This window comes from Copadichromis virginalis, linkage group LG3 (genome assembly GCF_057382275.1).
Source record: "Copadichromis virginalis isolate Kocher_CV1m ecotype Utaka linkage group LG3, C_Virginalis_male_GT1.1, whole genome shotgun sequence".
In the NCBI taxonomy this organism is placed as follows: Eukaryota; Metazoa; Chordata; class Actinopteri; order Cichliformes; family Cichlidae; genus Copadichromis; species Copadichromis virginalis.
The window spans coordinates 52,840,133-52,863,362 of NC_140620.1; the positions used below are offsets into that span (position 1 = coordinate 52,840,133).

The following is a 23,230-nucleotide window of genomic DNA, read 5'->3' on the forward strand; positions in this document are numbered from 1 at the left end:
AACCTTTTAAAACTGAGACTCATCTCCACAGTCAACAAGACATATTCTGTAAAGGAATAAAGTGAAGTGTAGAGGCTATAAACATGACTTGAGTATAGAGTTAGTTCCACTTTAACAGGAGAGTTTGCTCAGTCCACAGTCCCAACTCAGCATAGCTTTTTTTTGTTGTTGTACTGGTGCCAATATGACCTCAACTAAAAATATGTTAGAGTCGGTTTTAAATTCATGGTCGTGCTGACTAAGATTTGGCAGTTGAGAAGGTTTTAGCCTGTTGGATTCAGTTTTAGTATCAGAATGCCCTTCAGTTAACTTCTCCTGAAATTTGTTGTAGTATATTTGTAGTAATAACATAAAGGCAAAACCACTGGAAACACAGCTTACAGTTTTCATATAGCAGTGTGTACTTTTAGAAAATCAGCACATTCTGGATCTTGCAAGTACAGTTTAAAGACAAACTAATCTAGCTTTCTAATCATTCAATTGTCATTCATTGTCAAGAACTTTTCAAAACTTTAGTGCACACATTACACAGTTAACAGTGACCACGTATGTGTTCTACCTAAAATGCACAGGAGAGATATAAAACTGAGAAAAGGATGCCCCTCTTCTTCAAATCCTCCTGCTGATAAGGCTCTGTACATCCTGCAGATAACTGTCTGAAAATGTTTCTGTTAAGAATGCAGCACTTGCCAAAGCTCCTAAGAGAAAACAGTGTCTCTTTCATGTCGTGCTACCTACAAGGGAAGACAAAATAGAAGTCCACAAGACCAAGAACACAATCTATTTGTCCTGTCCTGCTGTTGCACAAAAGCCGAGACTTCTTGTATAAGGAAACTGAAGGTGGAGAAGAGAGGGGACATGTAGAGACAGGCGCCATCCCCTCATTTATGCACTGAGAGCCTTTCAGGGAAAAGCTGTGGGCCCACTGTGTTTTATTGCTAATGCCTCAGTGACTTCCAAGGGCACTTAGAGTTTAATCATGGGATTTGCACTCCACTTGCTCACTTCAGACCCAAGCAAGGCCTCAGTAACAGGAGGGAGGGCCCCTGAGAGAATGTTGTTAGTGCCCCTTGTTGGTCTGATTTAGCTGTTTTCTTCTTCACCTCCTATTGAGCTTTGAGCAACGGCTAAACCGGCAAGACGAATGTGTGTTTACGCTTTTAAAAAAAGAAAGTAGTAAAAGAGAAAGGAGGAGATAGAGAAGAGGGGTGGAAAGAGCAATGTTCTTCCTTTTATTTTTTGTTCTTTGCAGTCCAAGACCTGGGTGGAAAAGCAGCCAAGAGGACATCATATAAATCAGGTTACCAGTAGCAACAGCACTGCTAGTGCTGAGCCCCTAACCGTCTTCCCGCTCATCTTCCTCTTCCACGTATCACCCAGCGCTCACCTTTTCAGATGTTTGTCTTCCACCCCTAAAAACCTCCTGCCTCATCCTCCTCCTCCTCATCAGCTTCTACTGTATAGAAGAGAGAAACAGAGAGATTCTTTATGTGTTCATTCCTCCCCAGCAACAGTGAAGCATTTGGTGGTCTTAACAGCAGAGCCCTGAGGCCAGGATACAGTAGAGAAGAAAAGAGTTATGAGGTGGTTTAAAGTGGGCAGAAAGGGCGAGAACGTGACAAAATGTAAAGTTCAGAGGAAGGCCGAGTAAGGGGGGTAACAGAGCTGCGAGAGCAATCTGAAAAGCCTCATTACATCTTAAATAGGTAATCCAGCCAGTAGGTGAGCACATTCCCATTAACCTGGCAGTGGGAATAACTTCCTCCAGGCTTATGGGTTATTACTTCCTTTCCCTTTACTGTAGGGCTATTGTTTATCCCCAGCTTGAAGTCATACACACTGCAGTGCTGACCCTGACATCTGACCCGGACAATACGTGCTATTGTCTCTTGGTTTCTGTCCATTCACAAAAGGAAGTGGCTAAAACTGGTATGTTAAGTGGACCTAAGAGAATACATATATTATGATATATAATTAAGAACCCCCATGAAAAGTTTTTTGAAATTTAATAAATGTACATTTGTGACATTATTTGAGTCCAAAGTTTGGATTGGCCACTGTTGGAAGTAATTAAAAGGCCAGTTTTTAATGTTTTTTATATGTATGATTTTTTCATTACTTATTATAATTGTACTAGTAATTATCTTTAACATGTAAGGCTACAAAAGTCCTGAGAAGTTCTCCAAACATGAAGTGCATGCTCTTCTGCTAACTTTTCTGATTAGATATTCTTCTGTTTCGATGAATTTTCCTTTTTTGTATGAAACTGCCCCATGTGGACTTTCTTCTTTTTATATTCTTAACCTACTGGTTATTCCTCTTTTTTTTTTTTTTTTTTTTTTTTTTTAGCTTCTTTTCAATCCTGACCTCATTAGCGTGGTGTTGAACACATTAGTTTAACAAGTAAAAGGTTTGATTCCAGCAGGAAACACAAATCCCTTTGGGGCTGTGTCAGTGAGGACATCTGGGGCAATCATGTACAGCTACCTGCTGTGATAAGCTTCTATCTCACTGTAAGTAGGAAAGAAGTTAATTTGGAAGTCAAAGCTGTGGATGGAGAATCGCGTAAACAAGATTAAAAATCAAAGTGAAGTCATGTAAATTTAAGGAAAATACTTAATTTTCCGCTTTTGTGGTGATATGAGTTGTGATTAAACGTTTGGGTGAGCCACATGTCAACACAGACTGCAGTGAATTGAAGTTTAGGATTTGCAGTTCTTGCCCTTTTTAGATAAGATAAGATAAGATAAGATAAGATAACCTAAAACACTAGAATAGGATAAGATAACAAGAATAAGATACTATATATATACTATATATAGAATAAAATACAAAGTTGTCAAAAAAAAGAGAATTGCACTTAGTGTTATTGCACAAGTGTGGATCTGTGTGTTTGGTCAGCAGTGAAGTCCTTGTTTTGGGGTCTGACAGCAGTAAGGAAAGACCTGATAAATACAGCGAGATGGGAAATCCTCATCAATAAAGAAACATAATTTTCTCTTGTCATTCAGACTAAGGTCACACATTTCTCAAGGCTTCCTTTTTTCAGACATAGTAGATGCCGCTATGAAGCTTTAATTGTTTTGTTGAGTGAGAGCAAGGTTCCTCTTTGGGTATGTTTTGGTACTTCTTGCATGCACTGCATACTTCTGTAAAGAATTTACTTAAAACATTGTTTTAAATAAAGCAAGGCCAAGACACCTGCAGGTACAACTGCTACACAACGGTACATTTAACTCTTACAGTTAAACTTACTATAGGTTTGAGTCATATCATCAAATTGTGTCTCCAACATACACCTGCACACACTGACATACATAATCAGAAAGAGCACATTCAGCAGCCTGTCACATATTTGTTCCTGTTTTGATCTTTAATAACTTTCTTAGAAAATGTTCAACAGTGTTTTTTATGTTATTTGACGCTTCAATATGCCCTTTCAGTCTCATACGTTACCACAGAAAAACTTTTGAGAAGTTAGGTTTAAAAAAACAAAAAAACAAAACAAAACTAACGTTGACTTCAGACTACTCATCCTGAGTGATGGCAGCTGAACAGCGCAGGAATTCACAGAGACGAATTGTCGGGTTGAAAGACGACCTGTGGCTTTGCTGGAAGCGGTGGGGGCATTTCCCAGCAGAGCACAGAAAACTGCGACTCCATGCATCAGCGGGCATGATAATTACACACCCACTTCCATCATCACCAGCAACTTAGATGCCCATCCCCAACTAAAGACCCCCGCCACACACTTCTGCACGGACACGGACACTACCTGCGACTTTTGCATCATTTCCTGACTAATAAGAACAGACACTTTAGAAGTTCTGTAACTCGAGCAAAGTGAAACGAACACCGGATCCTGTTAGAGGTTCATTAAGAGCATGGCCAACTCCGGGATCCAGCTGCTGGGATTTTTCCTATCATTAATAGGTATTGTCGGTCTGATCATCGGGACTATCCTGCCGCAATGGAAGATGTCCGCGTACATCGGAGACAACATCATCACAGCTGTAGCCATGTACCAGGGACTCTGGATGTCGTGCGCTTTCCAAAGTACCGGGCAGCTCCAGTGTAAAATCTACGACTCCATCCTTCAGCTCGACAGTAAGTGGCGCATTTTTACCCCCTTGGTTTAAAAAAACCACTGAACAGGTTTAGTTCCTGCAGGTGCAACCTGCTCATCACAAATCATTATTAAGTAGTCCTTGTTTATTGTCTTGTCTAGTCATCATTTTATATGGAAAGTTTAAAAAAGAGGAAAATGACTTTAACTTTTAAAAGGAAACAACACACTGGCACGTTCTAGGAAAACCTTTTTTAACCACATGCCATTTGCTCCAGGAATGAACCTGAGCCCTGCATCACCACAGAGATCCTTTAGAACACATGTGGTCAAACTCATGGCTGGAGGGCCAAATCCAGCCAGATGCTAATTTTAAAGGTTTTTCACACTGAAAGGTATACCTTTGCGCTATGATACATGTAAAATACATGATCCAATTTCTATTTTATTTTTGAATATAGTTGTCATATCAAGTTTTTGTATTCACATGTTGACTTTAATGTCAAATAAATGGATGTGACTCCAATTGTATACAAGAAGGATGTTAATTACTGATATAATGAGGGGATTTTTTATTTTTTTATTACAGTTATGAATTACATTTTTAATTCCCAGCGTGTCTCTTTGTGAAACTGAGTCCGACACCCCAGCTGTAGAATATCACATATGGTGCAAACAGTGCAGGAGTGGCTGCTGCCAAAATAATCTCTTTCATACCTCAACTGTAGCTTCCCAAGAACAAGTACAGAAAAAAATGATTTAAATACTCGATATCTTCAAACTCACAGGAAGAGACGTGACCTCTGTTTGTAAGCTGGCTACAAAAAGAAAAAACAAGCAAAAAAACTGACAGACAGTGCTGCTTCTTTACTGATGATGATGAAAAATGTAAATGTTTTCACATCTGCTGTTATAGTTAGTACAGGACACATTCTTAAATGAAGGATAACACACTGTGGATACTAAAGCTGTGCGTGATGGGTGTGTGTTGGCCCACTTCAGTGGTTTGTTGTAATGCTGTCATGCTGTATTAGCTGAAATGATGATGGCCTCAGGCTGTTCTCTGTATCTGTCTCTGAATCGGTTTTTGAGGTCACACCCCCCCCCCCCCCCCCCCCCAAAAAAAAAACCAAAAAACACAAAACAAAAAACAAAAAAACAAAAAACAACAACAACAAAACAGAAAGAAAGAGAAAGAAAAATGGTTTGTCTAATTATACCAACACTGAGAAAAGTGGCCTGAATTGGTTTACTAAAGCGTAAAGCTTTATTATACAAATACAGGCCATTTACCATTTTTACTATGTAATTAAAATGTTATTTCTAAGACACCTTTCAGGATAAACACCCTACACAATAAAATACCAGAGGATACATTCTCTGATTCTTATATAGCACTTTTCTACTCTCCTGGAGCACTCAGTGTTCACTCATTCACTGTTTTCTGTGCTCTTATGTGCATAGAAAACACATGTGCATCTTATGTGAACACTGTGACAGAGAACAACTTGGGGTTAGCGGCCTTCACTGGCATGCAGGCTTGGAGAGTCAGGGATCAAACCATGAACCTTCCAATCAGCAGAGCACCTGCTCTACCTCCCTCCTGAGCTACAGCCACCCACCGCAACCTATAAGATAAAAACAGAGCTAACCAAATGCATAATGGCCTTATACAAAATCTATCATTGTACATGGTGTATAAAAGGTATACAACTTTATTTATTATGAGATAATTTAGCTGGTTTTTTTTTTTTGAGAACAAGAAAAGCTACAGTGTCCTACAAGCGTCCCATTGTAGAGTGTAATCACACGGCCAAACATTATTAGCATATGTGAAACAGCAGACACTCCAAGCCAGGATACAGTGTATCCTTCTCTGCTCTCATTTTACTGTATAATGGCCCTGTTGCTTGGCATTTCCCACTGATTTATATTCTGTTTCTGCATCCTCCTCTCCCCTGCCTCTCTCCACCCATCACTCCCTCACTGCAAAAGGTTTTGTTTGTTTGGGCAGAGCAGGGATGGCCTAGACTGGCACAGACTGGTTCTACCGTAGGTGGACAGGGGGGAGAGGCAAAAGGGGTCTCACCCTGTGATAGGTTTATAGTGTGTGTGTGTGTGTGTGGGGGGGGGGGGGCACTGACAGATGAGAATCATGACAGCAATGTTTCCACGGGCCTCCTCAAAGGGAAGACATTCGAGGGTGTAAGATGTGTTCCTTCATACTGTTTATGTGTGCTCATGTGTATCCCATGGTTTCCCTTCCAGGAAAAGCTCACATTAAAATGTCTTCACAGGCTAATGCAAATGTAATTCACAACCTGGTCAGCCACATAAAGCCTCCTTGATATGTTGGAGGCTGTTTGTTAGTCTTTATTATGTTCTGTTTTGTGACTCCTCATTTGCACTTTAACAACAGGATTATTATAAATGGTCTCATTTTAGTTTAGTATTTTTTAGACATTACTGTATGAAACAAAACAAATTATTTTCTTAAAATGCACACCCACATTCCACAACACAAAAGGTCATTTATTCTCAGGCTCCACACTGTTCTGTTACATTTCCTCTGCTTCATCGTTTTCTGTTGCCTTTCTTTCTCTTCCTCTGCTCCAGGTTCGCTCCAGGCCACTCGTGCCCTGATGATAGTTGGCATCATTGTTTCCATTGCAGGTCTGGGTGTAGCCTGCATGGGAATGAAGTGCACCACTTGTGGAGGAAGTGACAGACTACGCAAGGCCCGCATTGCCATGACAGGAGGCATCATCCTGTTAGTGGGAGGTGAGGGAGCTTACCAAAGAACCTAATTTGGCAAAGACCAGTGAATAGAATAGAACAGAATAGAATTCAACTTTATTGTCATTGCACATGTCACAAGTACAAGGCAACAAAATGCAGTTTGCATCCATCCAGAAGTGCTTTAGCCATGATATAGATATATTACAAAATATATATTAGCAATAATATAATAATATAGGTATATAGATATATATGACTGATTGGTGTAAGATTTAAACTGTCAAAATGTTATATCATCCAAAGGTTTTCACATAGGGCCATGTATGGTAATACAATGATGTTGTGCAGGGTAATTTAGCTTTGAAAAATATCTTGTTACATTATAAGATTACCTCCAATAAAAAGTAATCTGTCATGCTACAGCATTACCTGATGAGAAAACTAAATCTTCAGAGTACTTTGGCATTACCAATAATGCAGACGACTGCTAATTTTATTCAGAAACCTTTATCTTAAAAGCTTGCTGTTGTGTTTTCTGAGCTTTAGCACATGTGTCAGTTATTAAAGCTATTTACAGAACCTTGTGAAACACGTCTGATCAGGAAAAAGTGTACTTTTTACAACGTTTAAATATTTTTAACGTTGCAAACGTTTTAAATGCTGATGTTGGGTAGAGTCTTTACCATATTAACTATCTTGGTTTAGCCAGTTAGCATGCTAATATTCGTGAAGAGCATGCTAATATTCGTGAAGACAGTTGTTGGATATTTGGTGAATGTGTGGTGAATTAGCTTTGAATTAGCTTTCCAGATAACGTACTGCAGCTTTGCTAGCTACCATATGAGACGGCTAATTGTAAAATAGCCCGTTTAAACCCAAACGTTTGTTTTTGCACCAAGAAATGAATGACACTATTATAGTTAATGTTCAGGGAAAAACTACATTTTAACATTTACCTTTCCATCCATGTCCTGGTTGACGTGAAGCATTACAAATAGTAGATATGTTACAATAACTCAAAGCAACACTCAACACGAGCTTGCTGGAAGAACATGCTAATATTGTTGTCTTCCTTTCCAAATATATTTAAAAGGGATGATTGTCACTGATTTGTGTTTGTAAGTATTTCATCACTATATTGTATAAAACATACACATTCAGTGTAATAGCTTCCTGTGATCCAATAAATAATGGAATCCATTTATGTAATTCCATCAATGCACAATTGCCTAGATGTCCTGCACATCATACAGTAGGTGGGAGGAGGTTTGATCCCCACTCCAAAAAGCTTTCTACCCACTGATCTTCTCTGGCCCTCCAGAGGTCATTAGAATGAATGAATCCTGGCACTGAATCTAAGATCAGAGCTCTAACTGGCTCTGAAGAGAACAGAAACACTAAAAGCTAATTGTTCTGGAGTCAATAGCTAGCCGCCTGGTGACTGTATAAAGGGAATAAAAGCCTGGCTGGGCTTTTTCTGGCTTTGACGATGTGTTGATCGACTTTTGATCTTGCAGGGCTGTGTGCTATCGTAGCGTGCTCCTGGTTTGCTCACAATGTCATCAGGGCTTTCTATAATCCCTACACTCCAGTCAACACCAAGTAAGCAATCTAAAAGCACCCATTTCTTCTTTTTTTCTGTTTTACTGTTATTATGATTTATGTATTATTTATGTATTATTATGCATAAAAATTGTTTTTCCTTTAGTACTGTAGCTAAAACTGGTGTGAGAGAACAGTGCATTTTATTCTTTTACAGCAGTGATAAGCTAGTTATGTGACATAAAAATCTGGATGTCATCTGATCAGCTCAAACTAAATCTGTGTTTATGCTACTGGGTGAATGAGGCTCATAGTAGAAAAGGTTTTTTTTTTTTTTTTATCTCTCACTCCGGCTTATAGAGCTCTGGGGACAGTCCATGTCTATTATCCCTTAAAAAAAACCCTTAAAAACGCCAATCTTGTGATTTAATGCTATTTTCATACTATATGTTCTTTCTCTTACTCTCTTTGCATTGATGCACTACTTGCTTTTGAAACATAACAACTGCATAAATGACACCAGTGCAGGTTACTTTATTAACACATCAGTTTTGCCTTTGTTCGTAATATTGAAGCTGAAGATTGGGGTTGCCTTGTCTTTCCAGGTTTGAGTTTGGTGCGGCCATCTTCATCGCGTGGGGCGGTTCTCTCCTAGATGTCTTAGGTGGGACCATGTTGGCTGCTTCTTGTCCAAGGAAGAAGCAAGTGTCCAAGTACCCAGCCATCGGCAGTACCCGCTCAGGCCCTCCAAGCAGCACTAAGGAATATGTCTGAGATTCCCCAACCATGTAGCCAGGAACTTTAAAAGAAGCTGAGGAGAATGATCCTCTTCAGCATCAGCGAGGCGGAAAACCGAAGATGTATGGATGATTGTGAATCACATGGAGGCAGGAAGTACTGAAAAAAGACTTTCTTTACTTTGTGTTCAGGCCTTTGATGACCCTTTGATTATTAAGCAGCACCCTCAATTGTTTAATGACGGATGTCTCTCACCCAATCCATACATTCCTCCATTGTTTACAAGTAGTTTTCACAAATACATTATAATTGGATGTCCTGACTTAATAGACAAACCCTCTTGGGCTAGCTCTTGAATTGCAGCCTAAATGGTGGGTTATAGCCAATACTTGCGCCCTCATGTTAGAACCAGCATTCATTAGCATTTGCCATGTAATTGAAAGTAATCAATTACAGTTTGGTGAGTAGTCTGCAAGTCAACACGCTGTCCAACACAGGAACACGGTGACAATACAGCATTTTATATCAACTGTTAGTACCAAAATAGATGTCACAATGAGCAGGGTGTGATTTCACACACTGCGATGACACAGGCCACTTGCTACAGGACTCCCCACAGCTTTTCATACCAGCATGTTACAAAGCCTGTTCAGATATAAAATATCTGATGTTGTAGTCATCACGCCATTATCGCTCTATTGGCCTTTCTATCAGTCACTGAGGTTAAACTGCAACTATTTATTTTGTCAACTGTAGGTCTTTACTCGTGTAGATTTGCACGATTGTTAGTTCACTGTAGCTTCTTGTAGCTTTCACAATTTAGTGTTTTTTAAATGTTCTGAACAGTTGGTTCTATGTTTGTAAATGCCATAGGTTTATATACTTTTAGCAGATAACAGCACCATGGAAAATATATGAAAGAATATTTTTAACATGTCCATCAGTACTTAAATAATAAAGATAATGCAACATTGTTAACTGTGTCATGGTCCATCAAACTGGTTATATGGTTGTTTTCTCCAGTGCAGTAGCACAGTAACATTTCTACTGACAGTCTTTTCATAGATTTTGCACTTTCTGTTTCATTTGAACTAGTAAAAGTAACCTTTAGGGGACATTTCATGAATGTTTTTGAAGACATTCATAACATTCATCAAAGCTTATGTTGTGTAAAACCTTTAGAGAACCTTCATGGAAGACTGGATAATGGTTCTTTGAAGTGTGTTTGCAGCTTTAAAAAAAAAAAAAAAAAAAAAAAAAAAAAATCTGCTAGGATTCTCAGAACCTTTAGGGAACCCTGAGGTGACATTTTCCAAAGCTTCTCTGAATGTGGTCATTTTCAACTTTTAAAGAACCTTAAAGGAACATTTTATAAAACACATTTAAGTGGAACCTTTAAATAACCTTCAGGGAGCAGTTTATTAGTAATGAACTAGTCGATACTAAATGTTAGTAACTTTATCAGAGTTCTTAATGCTTTAAGTATGTTGTTTAGAGTCTTAATTTACTCCTACAGACACCTAATTGATGAAAACATTTAGAGTGATGTTATGCGAGTTACTGTATGCATCCTTTGAGCTTGAAGTAGTCTGGCTATTCTCCTATGAACTCTGACATCTACAAGGTATTGTCACCCAAAGAACTGTTGCTCACTCTTCTTTGGCAATTCTCTGTAAACCATAGAGATGGTTGTGTTAAAATGCCAGCAGACCAGCAGTTTCTGAAATATTCAGACCAGCCTGTCTGGCACCAACAACCAACCCACATTCAAAGCCACTTAAATCACCTTTCTTCTCCGTTTTGATGCTCTGTTTGAACTTCAGCAGGTCATCTTGATCACGTCTACATGCTGTTGAGCAGGTGTACCTAATAAAGTGGCTGCAAGTTTATCTGCGTGATAAAAGGAGTTCAGAGTCAGCTGAACCACAGAAACACAGAGATTCCACAAAGATTCATGTTTTATTTCCCAGGATGCTTTATGAAAAGTTATTTCCATGCAAAGATCAAAACAACTATCTTTGAGTCAGAGAGCAAGCTGTGAGGTGCAGTGCTCCCATGACACCAACAAATTAAGTAACGAGCCAGCAAAAAACAGGAACATGACATCAACATGAGCCGCCTTTTATAGACAACACCATCTGAACCCGAGAGAGCCACTGCCAGCTTAAAAAAAATCCAAAGATTGTCTCTGCAGCGAGGGTGCTCGTTTCTGTGACCTCACACTGTAATTATAAAGTCTGACACAATAGTTCACCTAAACCTGAAAGACATTACCACACCACGTGGGTGTAGTTCACAAAGCAGATTAGAGCTTTTTTATAAATAAACATAAATACAATTAAGTTTGACCTTTACACGTCAGCATGCCAATCAGAGTCAATTTCTTTAAGCATCAATCTGATGTAGCATCAGGAATCATTTGGCAATTTCATCAAAGTCATTTACTGTACACATTTTGTTTTTATTGTCCTCACAGTCATGTAGCCAAACTGGGAAAGCCTGCATTAGGAAACACACACAAAGCTCTATGAAGCCGTTGTTGTTTACTGCCGAGTCAGCAGCTCAAAACCACCAATGAGCTCAGGGAAACGCTGACTCTACCAGATTTGAAGAGCAAAACGGTGGTTTGGTTTATCAAAGTCTACTACGTAGCCCTTAAATAACAGGATGCCAGTCACAGGTTTTGATGCTTCATGCATAGAATTCTGCAACATGTCACTGCACATAACAGGCATTCCCACAAAGTGCACCATTTGGAAACATAATAAAAATCCCACAGACTGAAGCGTTACCTGCTCAGAAACAAGTAAAAAAACAAAACCAAACAGATGCCGTAACATCACAAAAAAGTGTCTCATTTTTTAAATAATAAATTATTAGCATTAGTTTTTCTCCTTTGTTTTTTGTTTTTTAAAGCAACTAGCGAGCTTTCATCCACTGGATAATAGTACACCACTTGAATCAGTGAGAGAGTAGAGAATGATAGTCATTGCACAACCAAAGCTTAACAATTCACCTGTCCGATACACATTAACAGGCTTGTGTTCCAACACAAGCAGCCCACGGGTAATCAGTAACCCTCACCAGTAAACAGGCAGGCGAGAGGATGCTTGTCATCTAACCGTTTGCTCAGTGCAACTTTAAAAATGTAGCCCTTGAGAAGAAGCTCTGAAAAAAAATATAGACACTTCCTTCAAATCTTTCTTAAATCCTGATAGTCCACTACCTACCGAGGTATAGTGTAGAGAGCAATGCAATACGAATTCATTCACAGTCTGACCAAAGTTAAGTTAAATAAGCGCTATATACACAGTCAGGGCTTCAACAGGCGATAAATGAGCCGTTTTTTAGCCTTGAAGAAGCTTCAGTAGGACACTTGACAGGAGCAAGGACAAGATCGCTGTCAGAGGGTGTGGGGGTGGGTTTGGCGACCCAGGGGTTTTCTTTGTTGGCACTTCTTGGTGAAGCTTAGGAGATGGGTGACAGGGATACAGGGCACTGCCCGTTGTTGTTCATGATATCATCCAAGTCTTCATCATCCAGGTCCACTGAGGAGGAAAAAGCAAACAAGCAGTTATTATAATAATCACATATTAGCTACAATTCAGTTCAGTTTTATTTTTATAGTGCCAACTCACAACAACAGTCGCCTCAAGGCGCTTTATACTGTAAGGCAGATCCTAGAATAATACATACAGAGAAAAAAACAACAAAAATATGACCCCCTATGAACAAGCACTTTGGCGAGAGTGGGAAGGAAAAACTCCCTTTTAACAGGAAGAAACCTCCGGCAGAAGCAGGCTCAGAGAGGGGCAGGGCCATCTGCTGTGACCGGTTGCGGTGAGAAGAACAAAACAGGAGATTAGCTACTTAGGCAAAATGAAATTTAAAGGGGCAAGAAGGGTAAGTTCAAATCAAACATTGCTTTTTTTTTTAATAATTTGACAAAAAGATTGACCACCCTTGTATCTATATGTTAAAAATAAAGCCACTGTGGGTAGCCAGTTAGCTTAGCATAGCATTACCACTGGAAATTGGGGTAAACAGCTAGCTTGCCTCTAAAAACAAATGTTCCTAAAAGCTGTTTGACACAGGGTTACATGCTAGCCATTTCCACTAAGCTACGTTTTCTGCTTTTTATCTTAGCCAGGCTAAGCTACAGTCACGCTGTATTAAAGACGTAAGGGTGATGTCACTTTCTTTATCTAACTAGTTACTTATCTGTAACACCTAATTTTCCATTTACAGATATCACGGTGAAAGGCACAATCAGTGTATCGCTGCACGCCTACTTGTGTTTTTTTTTTTCTATAGTTGCTTGATTTTGTTTCAGTGGAGTTTGATTTGTTTTTACTTAATTCTTTAATTGTAACCTTGCTTATGTCTGCCCATTGACTTGTTCTGCATTATCTATGAGACATCTTTATTTGTATACATCACTGCTGACTGAAACACACATACAAATATAATAGCAACATTTTATCCACCTTATAAATATTTATGACTAATCCAATACAGTTCAACAGCCAATAAGGAGCTCTGACATATCTACTGCTACTGTTATGTTTTATTACATATGTGCATAGAACAAATGCATATGCTGCCTGCTATACTGTCATTGTGTAATTGTAAACTGTGTAGGTGGGGTCATCACTTCATACTTCTATATGGAGCCTCACCTTTCTTGGACCGACCGATCTGGCCTAGTTTGGGTGCCCTCTGTCCGAGTCTCTGAGGGTTGGGCCCGCCACCGTGACCGTTGACCTGGGGGTGTCCCGGGTTGAACTGCCCCGCCGGGCCGGGCTGCCTGGGCGGCCCGCTGGGCGGGATGAGCTCGGGGATACCTGAAGCACCGTACATCTCTGGGAGGCGTCCTTTAGTGTCTGACCGCTAGATGTCCGCACAGCCCAAGCTTTGTGTCGTGATGGAAAGCTTCGCACTTCCGCAATGGTATTAACCGATGAATGTATGGGCAACAGACGACTAAATACTGGAAATTACAGAAGGGAAGTCCGCCAAACCTGTCAACCAAAGTGAACACGTTTGTCAAAAAACGCGAGTGAGAGAGCGAAAAGCTCTGCCAGTTGTCTCCCAACACTTCTCGGCTGTTTACACTACAATAAGCCGTGTACTCGTACGTGTTTTCAGTTGTATTACTACTATCAGGTGTAGCAGCTCCCTTCCTGCCCACTACAACAGCACAGCGACACAAAGCGTGTCTTCGGTCATTCTACTCGCTATAGTCAGAATAAGAAAAGCTTTTCCACCCGTCTCTAAACAACAGTAACTCAGCGGTTTCTCTACAATACGCTTAAAATATGACTAAATATAAAAATACGGCCTCACCTTCGTTTCTTTGAGGCCGCAGTAAAGAGCTGAATTCGGTAAAAGCCGCTTCTGAGAACCGTGTTGTTGTTTATCAGCGCTGTTTCTCTCTCTCCCTCTGTTGGCACGGCGTTGAGGAAGCGTCGATTTAAAGGGGCCTCTCAGCGTTTTCTCGGCCTTGGGGATTTCCTCGTATTGTGTCTTGACTCATAGCGTCTTGCGGACGTCACCGTGCGGTTGACAGCGCTGAACTTCAGATTATACAGTGGAGGTGTGCCAAAGTTCCGAGGGCTCAAAGCGTAATTACGCACCTCTTGTAATGAGAGAGTGACTCTAGAGCCAACCAATGACGGACGGTGTTCAATAACACCCCTCCCCCCCTCCACCCACCCCATACACACCACATAGAATGCTTCATGTCGGGTACTTCACGTCAACCTCCTCTTCCAGAGACTTTCATTTCATTTTATATGGGGAACATGAAAGTGTTTACAGGAAGTTGTTATTTACCACAAAAGTACACAACTTTTTGTCCGCTTTGACACTTTGTTCTTTTTTCAGGTTACTGCAGTATGCTGTGGCCTTGAGTCAGTGCCCCTGGCAATGTCTGAGTTCACCTTCACTTATCTAAGCAACCTGACTCAACCCCAGCCACTTACCTCTGCCACTTATTGACTAAATGAAACAGACAAAAACAAATCTTTAACTTCTTAAACAACACTGTCAGTGATTACAAATTCACTGCCCTGCATTTGGATCAAACTCAAGTGGTCTTTTGTTTATAGTACAATGGAAATTCAAGAGAGTCCAAACACACCAAAAATGTTATGCTAATTTTGACAATGCATCTTTGACTCAGTGGGAACTTCATAAGTTCAGTGAAGAAAAGGCAGACTAGGCTTCAGTATGATACCATTTCCATTTTCTTTAATTAAGCTCATATCAGCCATCAACTAAAAATCATTGGTTTTCAACCAGGGGAAATATTACCAAGTACACACTTTGGTGTAGATGCAGCACAAATACTTTGTTTTAATAATCAGTGTTGAGCAGTTAGGTTATTATAGATGAAAGAATCCTGTCCCAAAGACTAAAAATAGGTTTGGAAACATATATTAATTAACTGAAAAATAAACACCCAACTTAAAAAAAAATATAAAAACAACAAAAAAAAAAAAAGACATTAAGCACTTGCAAAACTGACTAAAACAAAAATATAAATGTTTAGTTTTAGATTGAGTCGATGGATAAAGTTTTGTTTTGTTTTGCTTGAGACGTTTGCATAACTGTGAATCACCTTACTTTGTAAAATGTATTGAAATACTGGTTCTGATTTGGTCAAATTTTACTGATGGACAGCAAACACAAAGGTTCTTCTACAACCCCAATTCCAAAGACGTTTGGATGCAGTGTAAGCTGTCAATAAAAACATAATGTGTAATTTGTAAATCCCAAAAACCCATATTTTATTCACATGTTTGAACGGAGAAAATTTACCATTTTATGGAAAACTGAATTCATTTTAAATTTCATGACAGAAACACATCTCAAAAAAGTTTGTGCTGGTTCATGTTTATCATTGTGTAGCATCCCTTCTCCTACTTAGGCAGTCCATAACAATCTAGGAACTGAGGAGGCCAGCTGCAGGACTTTTGGCAGAGGAACGTTGCCCCATTCCTCTTAACAGTCGTCTGCACTGCAGGGTACGGAAGATACGGAAGAGGATTAGGGCCACTGGAAAAAAAAAAAAAAAGAATTCTGACTTTAATCTCAGAATTCTGAGATTCCGTAGCAGGCAGATCAGTTCAGCACCTGGAATCTTTCACTATGAAGCCATGTTGTTGGAGTAGATGCAGTATGCAGTTCGGCATCTGGCTGTGAAGATATGTTGCTCTAAAATATGCAAATACTTTTCAGCATTGATGATGCCTTTTTAGATGTGCCTGCCTAAAACGGCATAGCCTGCATTTATGAATGACACGGTGAACTGCATTCATAGATAGTGATTTCTAGAAGTGTTCTTGGGTCCATGCAGTGATTTCCACGAGCGAATCATGCCTATTTTCAATGCTGTGCTGCTCGACGGCCAGAGTATCACAGACATCTAATGTTGAATGTCTTCTTTGGCCTTCTTCCTTGCGCACAGAGGTTTCTCCAGATTTTCAGAATCTTTATATATTATATAGATGATATATACTGTATTTAAATAATGTATGTTTTTTCATTCAAATACATTAAGTCAAATTCTTTCTAAACAGACAGTTTTTGTTTTATGGCAGATTCGAGAATCTTAATCTCTGCTTTCTGTATTCTGTTGTTAATAAGATATGTGCTTATAAATCATTGCATTCTGTTTTTATTTACTTATATGCAATAACCCAACTTGTTTGGAGTTGGAGTTTACATTCCCATGAATAGTAGGGTTAGTTTGTTTTTTCTGTTTGTTATTGCAAACCAGTTAACAGGGGTTTGTTTGTTTATTTGTTGCAATTTCTGCTAACATTTCATGTCATTAATGTATCAGCCATATTTGTGTAAAGCCAGAAGTCAAGACTGTTACATGAAAGCGGTAAAAAACAGTTTATGTTTATGTACTGCTTAGAAATGTCAGTAATAGTGCAGTGGTTGTTAAACACCCATACTAATCTTTAATCTGACCAAATAGCCTCCTGTGGTGTAAACTAACAATTCTGTGGTTTTAAATGCATTAAAGCTCATGTTTGGTGAGGATTAACCCCAGTGCAGAAAAGAAAACAATACTCCGGGTCACTTGCATTCAGCTCACAGTTTTTGAGAGGGTGTTATCTCCATGTTTATCACATTTTACAGGTGAGCCCATGCACAGTTGAGAGATTATCCAAGTAAAAAATTCTTAGACATGCCGAGACTGATCTGAAACACAAACTGTAGACCCCACGTGGATGCACACCGTCTGGGCAGCTATATACTGTCGGCATAAGCAATCACCAGACTCAGAGTTCCTCGTCGTCCCAACGAACACTTTAAACACTTCGGAGTAAGAAGAAACACCTTTGGCATCATGTCCAGGATCACCGCGGTAACGATCTTGCTCGTCATTCTCGTCAACAGCTTGTGCAGCAGCGCAGGTGCGCAACGATTATTCTTTTTCACTTGTTCTGCAGAGATGTAGATGTCACAGTTTTACTCTGCAACATGGCTGTAAACAGGTGACTCTGTTAAACTGTAGACTGTGACACTGGTGTTATACAGAGCTGATGGGTAAGGTATCGCTGCTCCACATGACTGATGTCTTATTTGTTATCTTCTTCCACTGCAGCTCCTTCCCATGGAGTATCCCTGTATATTCGCAAGTGCAGATGCACAGGTGAGTGACCAGTGACCACTTTCATCTTCTTTGCGTAAAAAAATGCAAAACAAACAAAAACAAATTTAAAGACACAAAACAAATATCTTAGTTCTTTGTGTTGCTATGGGCGTATGTGATGGTGTTTCCAATTGAACATTTAGGGAATTTTCTCCTAAGTTCTCTGCTATTAAAAACATTCCTTTTTTATGTGGAGACAGTTACAGTGACCAGCTGTCTTCTCTTGCAGAGATTTCCACAGGCAGGTTTAAGTGTCCCAAACCGCTCGTGCCCACAAACTACAACAAGCAGCGAGATGTGTTTAAATGCGCCTGCAAAAAAATACAAGAAGAGAGTAAGTGAAACACAATCCCGTCAAGAGAGATGTTTCTCTTTCCTGTGATAATATTCAGTAAATATACGAAGTTGTCATCATTTTTTTTCTTTTTTTGTCTTGTAGAGCGTTCAGATCTTCTGCAGTTCTGCCGTGTGATCAAGAAATACAACCTTGCTGATCTGCTCTGAGATAAAGAAGTCCAGACACTGACTAACCAAACTTAATATCCTATTACGTATGACATTAATCTTGTTATGTAGATGGTTGTGATTTTTTCTGAAATTGTAAATAAAGACAGTTATTTTTTTTATTACATAGAGTCTCGTCTCCTTCTGTGTTTCCACATATTTAACTGAAAAAGCCCTCAACCTTGAAAACAAATAAAATGAACATTTTTAATATCCTATTATTCATTTTTTGTCCTTTTTTTAGTATTTTGAAATTTTAAAAACATGAAAGAGAAGCAATTATTGTTATATATGATCTGGTCTCACTCTGAAATGTGTTCATAGATTTCACAGAGACAATGACATAAATACACTGATTAATAGTGAATCATTTCTATGGAGGATTACTTGTTTCCCAGCTGCCTGGCCTCCAATCTTCATGTTGAACTATAGTAAAAGAAGTTCAGCACAAAAGTGAGAGTGGTTTCTATGTCACCCAGAGTTAAACAAGACATTAAATGGACATTTTTCCCTAAATATCATCAAAGTGTGTGTTGCTTTAATGGCAGGAATGCTTGTGAAATAAATGACTCATTTCTTCAATGCTGTTACAAAACCCTCACCACACAGGCAGGAATGTCCACTGATATATAAACTGATGATAATGTTCATCTTCTTTTTTTTTTTAAAGGTTTATTTTTTTATGCCTTCAACTGAAAACAACAATAAAACAACAAAATCAAGACACAGAATCACTTTTCACATGTTAGCCTCACACGTCCTGTTCTTGTCTTATTGTCAGTTACTGTTAATAATCAGGTCCTACATTTCTGAGCAGACATAATATATTTTCAGGCTGCAGTATTTTTAATGCTACTCGAGCTGATTTCTGTTAGCTGTGGCCCCTGAAGAAGTAGACAAAACCTTTGTTTGATGGAGGCATCGATTCACAACTTTATCTGCCAAGACAAAGAGAAATTCAGATATCAGCACACCAGCGCTGCATATGTGGACAATAGGACCTGCCTTTGCAAATCATTTTGTGTAACTTTCAAACTTTAATAGTCATTATTTCCTTGAGTTGAAAGCACTAATGAAAACAAATGACATTAGCCCATTGTGCCAACACAGGCACACTCTCTGTCACTGAATAGTGAAGTAAAACCTGTGGGTTATAAGTCCTTTTAGAGTTTTATCTGTGAACTCCAAATCCTGCAGGTCAGCAGTGATAGCAGTCATGGGAACACAGAGGCTTGTTTTTCCAAACAATACGATCTATCTGATTTCAGATTTGTAGCAGAACTCTGCAGGCAAAGCACCATTTTGTCTCTAATGTTCATCAAAGGCTTGTAGAAGCAAGTCCACTTGGCGGTAGCCATCTTGGCAACAATTTCATGTAGTTTTTTCCAGCTAAACAAAAAAGAAGGGGTCATATCCAGAGCATTAAAACATTAAAACTCCATGTATGGAGCGTCCAATCACATCTAACAAATAAATTAACCAATAAACAGTCCAGTGCAACAAAATGTCTGGCTCATTATCATTTAGAATGTACTACCAAATGATTCTTTGGGTCTAGTGGGTCTTACACTAAACTCTCCTACACACATCTGTTCAGGATCCATTGAGTCTCTCTCTGATGAAGCCTGGTTTTAAATTTACACCTCAGTGATGCCACTGTGCAAAAATTGTTGCCAGCACTCAGTTTTCCAACGATTTGGATAAGTTCTAAGATTTTACAGATGAATCCATGCAGAGCTGAGATAGCATCTGAACAAACAAACAAGAAAACATCCCCCTTAAACATGTCAGGACTGATCTGTAAGTTCAAGCTCCTCACACCGTGTCAGCGTGGACTCACTGCGGGGGTATAAAACTCAGATCCTCGTCTTCTGCAGAAGAATCTGAACACGTCAGACGGAACAGACGAACCTTCGCCACCATGTCCAGGATCACAGGGATGACGCTGCTGCTCATCATTCTGGTCAGCAGCCTGTGTGATAGCACAGGTACATACGAGGATCATTAGTTTTGAACTTTATATGCATGGATGGTTATGTTGCTGTTTTACTCACCAACGGGACGATAACTAACTGACTCATTTTAAATGTAAACTATTGTGCACCACTGCCCGTGAGTTTGAGAGGAAATGTTACACGGGGTTGATGGATAATGTTTTACGTTCGTATAAATGATTTCTCACTTGTTTGCTTTTCTTTTTCACTGAGGGCAGAGTCTGCTGCTCAGTCTGGTGTGACCAAACAGGATATTCTCAGATGCAGATGCACAAGTAAGTTACCAGCAGTTTTGGCCTGTATGGCCTGTATTTGTATAGCGCTTTTACAAAACCCATTACAGTTTTGTTTGGTAATGTCATTGTTGCAGTTGTAACTGCAACAAAACACACAAACACCAACATTGCAGTCCTCAGGGCTGCTATGATGCTACATTGAAGTGTGTCCTATCTTGAAAAGATCGACTGCAAATCTGTGCCGTTGTAAACGTTACCATGATGCCACATAAAGTTGGTTAACTGGCAATGACTGGAGTGAAATGGTTTCAGTGACCACCTCTATTCTCTCTTGCAGAGTCTTTCAGGGGCAAACTTAGGTGTCCCCAACCACTCCTACCCACAGACAGCAAAGAGAAACAGGCTCTGAACAAATGCCTCTGCAGCTCAGGAAAACAAGGCAGTAAGTGAAATGCAGTCATGTTTGTTTGAGGTTCATGTTTCCTGTAATAATGTTCAGTAAAGATATTTAAGTTGGTGTTGTTTAATTTTTGTCTTTTGTAGAGCGTCCAGACCTTCTGCGATTCTGCCACAGAAGTGTGTTTGGGGGAGCTGCTACACCCCTCTGACATAAATCAGTGGAATTATAAACAAACTTGATATAAAATTACATTTTGTATGATATTAATCTTTTTATATGTTTGTGAATTTTCTACTGCTGTAAATAAAAAAACAGATCTTCATCAGAGTTTTGTGTTCATATTGTTGTATGTATTATTATATTTTTTTTTGGTTCCATCATATATTTACAAAAAATGAGATCAGTTTCAGTTCTTCCATTCAAAATTACATTAAAGTTAAAGGAAAAGGGAAGGATTTTCCCTGATGTCATTAAAGCACGTATAGCTTTGAAGCCATGTGATGGTTATGAAACTGTGGTTATGTCTCAATGAAACAATCGCCACTGTTACATAGAATTATGCCTTTTTGTCTCCACACTGCATTCTTTTTCATTTTTCTAATTATTCAGTTCAGTTATTTTATTTCTATAGCGCCACAAAGTTGTCTCAAGGAGCTTTATACTTTTTTATAACAGGATATAGAATTATTCCAGCCTGTCCCCCTTTTCAGTTCTCATCTTGTTTCTTCTTGTCAGTTCATACTGTTAATAGTCAGGTCGTATATTTTTAAAGAGACGACTATGCAAAAGGTTTGAGGCTCCTCTCATTTCTTTACATTTTTCAAGGAAAAAAGGAAATAGTCATAGTGAGTTGAAATATGTTCAAACATAGGTGGGAACACAATATATACTTGTATACAATATACAAGTCAAACTAAATGAGTCAAAACCAGATGACAATTCTAATGAGCTTGAAAGTCAGAATTTGGTATGGCTGGTTTTATCCTTCAACACAGACTGAACTTTGTTGGGCAGCTTTCTTGTAATTTCTTTAAGTAGTCTTCAGGAATAGTTCTCAGGCTTCTTGAATGACATCCAAAGCTCTTCTTTGGATGTTTGCTGCCTTTTGTTCCATTCTCTGTCAAGATGATCCCACATTGTTTCAGTAATGTTGAGGTCCAAGCTCTGGAGAGGCCAATTCATGACTGATAGTCTTCCATTGTGTGTTTCTTTCTGTCCAGGTAGGCTTTGACTGGATTAGATCATAATCATGTTGCAAATTATCAATCAGTTTCTTTCCAGATGGCCCCAAAAGGTTGATTCTGTTCATCTGGATGTAGCATCCAATGAATTGTTTATGAGGTTGGGGAAACCTGCAGTCAGCTGAGACTGAAGAAGTCAATTGGATCATTTAAGAAACGTTTCTCCCACTGAAAACGCTACGTCCAGATGAACAGAATCAACCTTTTGGGATTTACTTACTTAGATGATTGAGCATGCATCAAGAGTGTCTAGATGCTCTTGCATGTTAGATTAAAGACTGACAGTAAATTTCAATGTTTATAATTCTGTCAATTTTGAATAGCACCAACACCACTGTCTAAAATGCAGCTCCAAACCATGACAACCATGGTTTACAGATGGCTGTAAAACCCTGTTGTGCCTCTCCTTCCCTTTTCTGTTCATGCTAAAAATTTTGTTGCATTTGTTGAACTACATTGGACAGTTTTTGCTGTGACATTTAGATGGTAGAGTCAGAATTTGATATAAACACCATGAAATTGGGGATTTTACTGGAATTTTGCTTTCTAAGTTTAAACTAAGAAAATAGGTGTTTCCCAAAATGACAAAGTCTAGCTTTGCTTCATTTCACAACTATTGCGTTTTGGTTGTGAAATGAGAACATTACTCTGTGGGCCTGTGAAATATTAAGTACAGTATTACAACAGATCACCACAGTATAAAACACAATATGAGACTGAGTTATTTTTAGTGCTTTCTATCTTCTATGAAAATATTAACGTCCTTCTTACCATCCCCCTCTCTTCTTTTCTAGCTATTTCTTGTCAGTTGTGCTGTCAATAATCTCCATTTTCTTATATTTTTCATACCCACCTGTTTACTGCCTACGAGGAATGTCACCTCTTTTAATCTCTTTTATGATCATTCGTCTCAGCTTTAGCCCTGATGCAAGAGAAGAACAGGTTCTGTGTGATAAGGGTAAGCGTTAGTGAATGGGCCTTTCCTGTTAAATGTTTTGCACACTTCAACAAGAAATGAGAAATCAGATATCATAGTGGAGACATTGTTTGTGGTGAAATGGTTTACCAAGAAGAATCACTGGAAACCCTGTTCGGATGG

The 23,230-nt window shown here is 39.1% G+C and overlaps 1 protein-coding gene and 3 long non-coding RNA genes across 4 annotated transcripts; 3 read left to right on the plus strand and 1 right to left on the minus strand.

The window, feature by feature from the left end:
- The first annotated feature begins 3,658 nt into the window (after positions 1-3,658).
- On the plus strand, positions 3,659-10,063 carry cldn7a (claudin 7a). Its single transcript, XM_085451648.1, has 4 exons — positions 3,659-4,107; positions 6,683-6,847; positions 8,323-8,407; positions 8,953-10,063. Exons 1-4 carry the CDS (start codon positions 3,885-3,887, stop codon positions 9,119-9,121), a joined length of 642 nt encoding a protein of 213 aa, XP_085307774.1. The 5' UTR covers positions 3,659-3,884; the 3' UTR covers positions 9,122-10,063.
- A 962-nt stretch (positions 10,064-11,025) lies between these two features.
- LOC146715222 (uncharacterized) lies at positions 11,026-14,702 on the minus strand. The gene is made up of 3 exons (XR_014918930.1): positions 14,432-14,702; positions 13,765-14,106; positions 11,026-12,633 (listed from the first exon to the last, which is right to left on the minus strand). It is a non-coding gene; the product is annotated as an uncharacterized LOC146715222 (long non-coding RNA).
- A 2,668-nt stretch (positions 14,703-17,370) lies between these two features.
- Positions 17,371-18,385, plus strand: LOC146715223 (uncharacterized). Its single transcript, XR_014918932.1, has 4 exons — positions 17,371-17,517; positions 17,709-17,756; positions 17,986-18,090; positions 18,196-18,385. It is a non-coding gene; the product is annotated as an uncharacterized LOC146715223 (long non-coding RNA).
- A 1,700-nt stretch (positions 18,386-20,085) lies between these two features.
- On the plus strand, positions 20,086-21,217 carry LOC146715224 (uncharacterized). The gene is made up of 4 exons (XR_014918931.1): positions 20,086-20,248; positions 20,473-20,529; positions 20,828-20,932; positions 21,034-21,217. It is a non-coding gene; the product is annotated as an uncharacterized LOC146715224 (long non-coding RNA).
- The last annotated feature ends 2,013 nt before the right edge of the window (positions 21,218-23,230 follow it).